The sequence below is a fragment of the Pituophis catenifer genome, unplaced genomic scaffold (genome assembly GCF_029215685.1).
Source record: "Pituophis catenifer annectens isolate HBS135680 unplaced genomic scaffold, rPitCat1.0.hap2 SCAF_1, whole genome shotgun sequence".
NCBI classification, from domain to species: domain Eukaryota; kingdom Metazoa; phylum Chordata; class Lepidosauria; order Squamata; family Colubridae; genus Pituophis; species Pituophis catenifer.
The window spans coordinates 344,467,905-344,473,904 of NW_027256881.1; the positions used below are offsets into that span (position 1 = coordinate 344,467,905).

General features: G+C 46.3%; 1 protein-coding gene across 2 annotated transcripts in view; it reads right to left on the reverse strand.

Annotated features, from left to right (window-relative positions):
- UBXN6 (UBX domain protein 6) overlaps window positions 1-5,429 on the reverse strand; it is a 32,763-nt gene extending 27,334 nt beyond the window's left edge. For both annotated transcript variants that reach the window (XM_070944635.1, XM_070944624.1), the window contains exon 1: window positions 5,263-5,429. In XM_070944635.1, coding sequence (XP_070800736.1) covers window positions 5,263-5,345 — 83 coding nt within the window. In that variant the 5' untranslated portion in view covers window positions 5,346-5,429. The remainder of the gene's footprint in view (window positions 1-5,262) is intronic.
- Between the last annotated feature and the right edge of the window lie 571 nt (window positions 5,430-6,000).

The window sequence follows — 6,000 nt, forward strand, 5'->3', positions numbered from 1 at the left end:
AAGACAGTCCTTGGTTTACATCCACAGCTGAGCCCCAACGTTTCTGTCACTGAGAAATGTATGCGGATTTTGCTCTGTTTTATGACCTTCCTTGCCACGGTTCTTAAATGAAGCACTGCGGTTGTTAAGTGAGCAACACGTTAAGTGAATCTAGCTTCCCCATTGACGTGGCTTGTCAGGAGGTGGCAAAAGGGGGTCACGCAAGTAAGTATGAATCCGTTGTAAGTATGAATCGGTTGCTAAGCGTCTGAATTTTGATCATGCGATCGTGAGGATGCTGCAATGGTTGCAAAGTGTGGGAAAAAATGGACGTAAGTCCCTTTTTTCGGGGCCGTTGTAACTTTGAACGGTCACTAAACGAACTGTTGTAAATCTGGGACTACCTGTATAACAATTTCCATTCCTCCCTTCCCCTTTTCTACAGCACTGAGAAAAGATTCTCGCTCTACATCCATCGAGGGAATAATTAAAAATAAAGAAAAATTATGTCCCATTGTCTCTCAGCTAATGCAGGACTTCTCCTCCTCCTTGGGCGAAGAAGTTCAGCAGATCTACCAGAAGGAAAATCCTTGACAGGGCTCAGAGCCCCAACAGGCTTCAAACCCTCCACAAATCCAGAAGACAACAACTAATCTGGCCAGTGTTGTTGTCTACTGGCCTCCCACTCGTGGATTATTACTTTTGCCCCAAAGTTCAACAGAAACTAGAGCTTGAAAACTATTGTAAGGCCCTGCCTCTTCTCCTTTCCCAAGAAAGTATAGACTCTTGAAAACGTGGTATTTCAAAAGGAACCTTTTACTGAGAAGAAGTGATAGCAGGACAAGGCGAAGCAGACTCTAAATTCCCTCCCAAACAATACAGCTAGAAATCGGACTTTAGAAACCCTCCCTCCAGTCCAGACAATCCACAGGTGTGAAGATGTTATTGTGATGGCCCGCCCTGAGAAAGAGATAAGGAGCCGTTCCCAGGGTCTTCTTCGGCTTCCAACAAACTGAAACAATCTACATGACCCTCCCTCTTTATTACATTCCAAAAAAGGTGAGAATACTGCAGGGCGCTTAGGCGCCAGGAAAAAGGTTATAAAGTACAGCTTATCCCCATGCTCCCCATTCCCTTCATTTGAATGGCTGTATCACATTAGGGATCTGACAACTATCTTGACTTAGATCAAGTTGAGTTCAAAAACGCTACAGAATTCCTGGCCACTCAGACAAATCAGCCATCAACAGGCACAGAGAGATAAGCAACATCTACACACCGTTCAAAAGAGACAGTCAAAAAGCTAAACAGGAAGCCAGGCACCGTCTCGCCAGCCATCAACACCTGAATAAGCAGCATCAAGATGAACACCGGACCAACAATCAAGCAGTAAATAACACCTCAAAAAACTACCAACTCAGGCAATCAAAGAGTAAACAGCAGCCTAGTCAAGGAACCGCCAAGAACACTCGCATCAACATTGATAAAGCAAGCCACTAGTATATAAACAGAGAGCAAGCCCCACTCTCTTCTAGCACGCATTATGTTGCCTAGTTGGGTCATGAAACGTCTGCAAGAAAACCTCCAAGCTCAGAGAGCACACCACGAACCCCATAATCTAGGGATCCCCAACCTCCGGTCCCTGCAGCATGCCAGAAACCGGGCTGCGCAAACAAGCGAAGCCCCATTCGTGGGATGCACGCAAAAACTCTCTCCATGGAACTGGTCCCTTGTGCTCAAAAGTTTGGGGCCCACTGCCATACTCATCCTCCTCGTCTTCCTCATCACCCCTTCTTCTTCTTCTTCTTCCTTTTTCTTCATCCTCCTCTCTGTAAACCCCACCTCTTTCTAGCACTGATGATGTCCCCTAGTTGGGTCACGAAACATCCGCAAGGAAACAACCAAGCTCAGAGAGCACCAAGGACCCCACAGTTTTCTCCTCCTCCTCCTCCTCCTCCTTCTTCTTCCTCTTCTTCTTCCTCTTCCTACTCTTCTTCCTCTTCCTCCTCCTCTTTTCCTCCTCCTCCTCCTCCTCCTCTTCTTCCTCTTCTTCTTCCTCTTCTTCTTCTTCCTCTTCCTCCTCCTCCTCTTCTTCTTCCTCCTCCTCTCCACAAAACCCACTCCCTTTTAGCCCTGATGATGTTCCCTAGTTAGGTCATGAAACGTCTGCAAGAAAACCACCAAGCTCAGAGAGCACCGAGGACCCCACCGTTCAACCCTGAAGCTACAAAGACCCCACCTGAGATAGTGCATCCAGTTCTGGTCACCACCATATAAAAAAGATATTGAGACTCTGGAAAGCGTGCAGAGAAGAGCAACAAAGGTGATTAGGGGACTGTAGGATAAAACATACAAAGAACGGTTGCAGGAACTGGGTATGTCTAGTTGAATGAAAAGAAGGACTAGGGGAGACATGATAGCATTGTTCCAATTTCTCAGGGGCGGCCACAAAGAAGAGGGGGTCCACATATTCTCCAAAGCACCTGAAGGCAGGATAAGAAGCAACGGATGGAAACTCATCAAGGAAAGAAGCAACCTGGAATTAAGGAGAAACTTCCTAACAGTGAGGACAATTAACCAGTGGAATAGCTTGACTCCAGAAGTTGGGGGTTTTTAAGAAGAGATTGGACAACCGCTTCTCTGAAATGGCATGGGGTCTCCTGCTCAAGCATGGGGGGTTGGACTAGAAGACCTCCAAGGTCCCTTCCAGCTCAGTCTATGATTCTACCTATCCTAGAGAGGAAAAGATACAAACCTATTCATATAGAGGGGGTAGTCGCAGGCAAATCACAGGACACTTTCCAGTAGCAAATACAAAGGAATGAACTGGATAACACATTGGGGCCTGTGGCTCATTCTGACATACCCAGGCTCAGTAAACAAGCCAATGCAATGTGTCCCCTTCCCTGCTGTCACATCTCTCCCTACAGCATCATAAAGGGCCAAGGGGATCACCCTGTGCAGTCTAGGTTTAAATTCCTAGCAACCCAGTACGCCAGCTGGATTAAAACTCTACAAAAGCTCCGAAGTTAAGACTTCTCTTCTCCTTCATAAGAAGAGGCTGCTTATTGGCATACTTGGGGTCTTGTGCCCCAAAGAGGAAGAGAAGATAGTCATCTCTCTCTCTCTCTTTATAAACAATTTGATTAAAGTTTAGAAAGATAAAAATTAATGCAAACTGAGGAAAAACCTAAAAAGAAAAAAAAAAGAAGTGCAAAGAGAACATACATAACACTCTTCCTTTTTTCCCAACAATAACAACTGTGGGAAGTGAGACAAAGTAACTGACCGAGAGTAACCCAACCAGCTTTGGGGCCTAAGACAGGAACTAGAACTCACCGGCTCCTGGTGATTGGCTCAAAGTCACCCAGCCGAATTTCATTCCTTTCACCCAGCTGACTTTCTAGTGCTACTAGAATTCCCAGTCTCCTGGTGATTGGCCCAGTGTCACCCAGCCAGCTTTCATGCCTAAAATGAGACTAGAACTCATCATCTCCTGGTAATTGGCCTAAAATCACCCAGGTGGCTTTCATTCCGACAGTGCTACTAGAATTCACAGTCTCCTGGTGATTGGCTCAATCATCCAGCTAGTTTTCATGCCTAAAGCAGAACTAGAACTCACACTCTCCTGGTGACTGGCCCAGAGTCACACAGCCAACTTTCATGCCTAAAATGAGACTAGAACTCATCATCTCCTGGTGATTGGCTCAAAAGTCACCTAGCCAGCTTTCCTGTCTAAGAGGGGACTAGAATTCACAATCTCCTGGTGATCAGCTGCAAATCCCTGAAACAGTTTTTATGCCTAACGTGGGACTGGAAGGGCAGCTGATGCAACAGGCATCTTCTGCCCACCATGAAGCTGCAAGATTTGGTTACTATCATCCCATAATCAAACTACATGTTGTCCTTCATTTAACAACTGCCTCATTTAGCAACCATTCGCAGTTATGACAGGGTCGAAGACATAAAACTTTACAACCCAGCCTCGCAGAAGGTCATCATCCTAATTATCTTCACAGGTGTGTAAAGCACAGGAAAAGTAAAGTAGATATCATGGGCAGCGCTGCATTTCAGTTAGCCACCTCTTCACTTAATGAGCAAGTTTCCTGTCCCAATTGTGGTTGCTAAATGAGGATTACCTGTAGCTTTAGCATTCATGATTTTGGGCCTCAAGTCTGCTCTACCTCAAAGGGCCAACTATTTAATGTTATGTGATGTGTTTTATATACCCCGTTTCCCCCAAAATAAGACATCCCCTGATAATAAGACCAATCCGGCTTTGGAGCGCATGGCAATAAGGCCAAGCACTTATTTCAGGGTTCAAAAAAATATAAGAGAGGGTTTTATTTTTGGGGAAACACGGTATATTTATATGTATTTGCGTGTATCCATTTGTTAACTACTAACATTGGAGAAGAAGAGGGAGAGAAAGACAGACTGGTCATATTTTCAATATTTCTAAATTTACTTGTGACACCTATGGGAGAGTCTCAATCATCCATGCACCTTCTGCCGCGCCCTCAAGACCTTTCTATTTCAACAGGCTGGCCTGGCCTAACTTTTTCCCTTTTTAAATTGTAAATTTTAAATTTGTCTTAACCATGGGGGGGTGTTTTTAATTTGTCCCGGGCCAAATTATTTAATGTGGTTTTATACTGTCTTTTAAACTTTGTAATCTATGTGTTTTATTTTTTGGCTGTTCACCACCCTGAGTCCTTCGGGAGTAGATATATAATCTATATACCTACTATATATAGGTACATAAATCTAATAAAATCAAAATCAAAATCAATCCAAGATCATAGGTTTGTCCCAAAAGTGCTTTTTTTCCCCTCCCTCCAAAAGTCAATTAGACTTTCTTTTTTTATAATTATTTTTATTTTCCTTTGCAAACGTTTCGCTTTCTCACATCCAAAGAAACTTCTTCAAGTCCAGTTTAACGGGAGTTAAACTGGGAGTAATTGGGGGAAGGAGGGAGGAAATTAAACGAGGTCAGAACTAGAATCAGGGGTTGGGCTTCCAATCTGGGTGGTGGTGGTGGTGGAAGGGGGGGGTTGGGCTGGATGACCTCAAGGGGTCCCTCCACCCTTTTGCTATTAACAATCCCTTCCCCTCTCCCCAAATCCTTTTTTTTTACTCCATTCCCCCCCAAACACCAACACCTGTGGTTGGAAAGACCGCAACTCCCAGGGCTGGGAAAGGAGGTGGGGGGGGTTCGCGGGCGCCAGGTTGGGGACCCAACCGGGACCCACCCTCTGTTTACAATGAGGGGGGGGCGGTTACCTAGGCGACTCGTTGAGTTTCTGGCCCGAGCCGGCCGACTTGAACTTCAAATCCGCTTTGATTTCCTGGAAGAACTTCTTCATGGCCGCCTCCCGCCCGCGACCTCCGAAGCCCTCCCGAAACAAGCGCAAACGGCCTCGAAACGGTAAAACGGGCGTCTTGGGCGTATAAATACAGAACCAGCAGCCGCAGCAGCAGCAAAACAACAGGAAACGGAAGCCAACGTAGCTTCCGGTCACGTGCCGAGCGCCGCTTCTGACGCCATCTTGAGTCAGAGCGGCGAAGGGACGGAAGGGATGCGTCGCGGAGCGTGCGCGGAAGTCACCTCTGCCCTGAAGCCCAGAGGAGGGGGTCGGGGGTGGGTTGGTTTGGCGGTGGACCGGAAGCTGCACTGATTGGGTGGCCCAAGGGGCGATTTCGCGGTCGGTCAACCAGGCGTTCTAGGCAATAGGAGGTCCTTCTCTATGGGGTTCCCACAAAAGCTCATTAAAGAACGTATTTTGGGGGGTATATTTTTCCCCCCAACTGCTTTCTTTTCTCGTTTTACTTTTATTTGGTGAAATGTAATCCAAGACGGCCAACATACATAACATTCCTCCTTCCTCCTATTTTCTCCATAACGACAACCCTGTGTGGTAGGACGGGCTCAGAGAGAGGGACTAGCCCAAAGTCACCCAGCTGGCTTTCATGCCTCAAGCAGGACTAGAATCCTACTTTTCAGGCCAGTACCTGAACCAC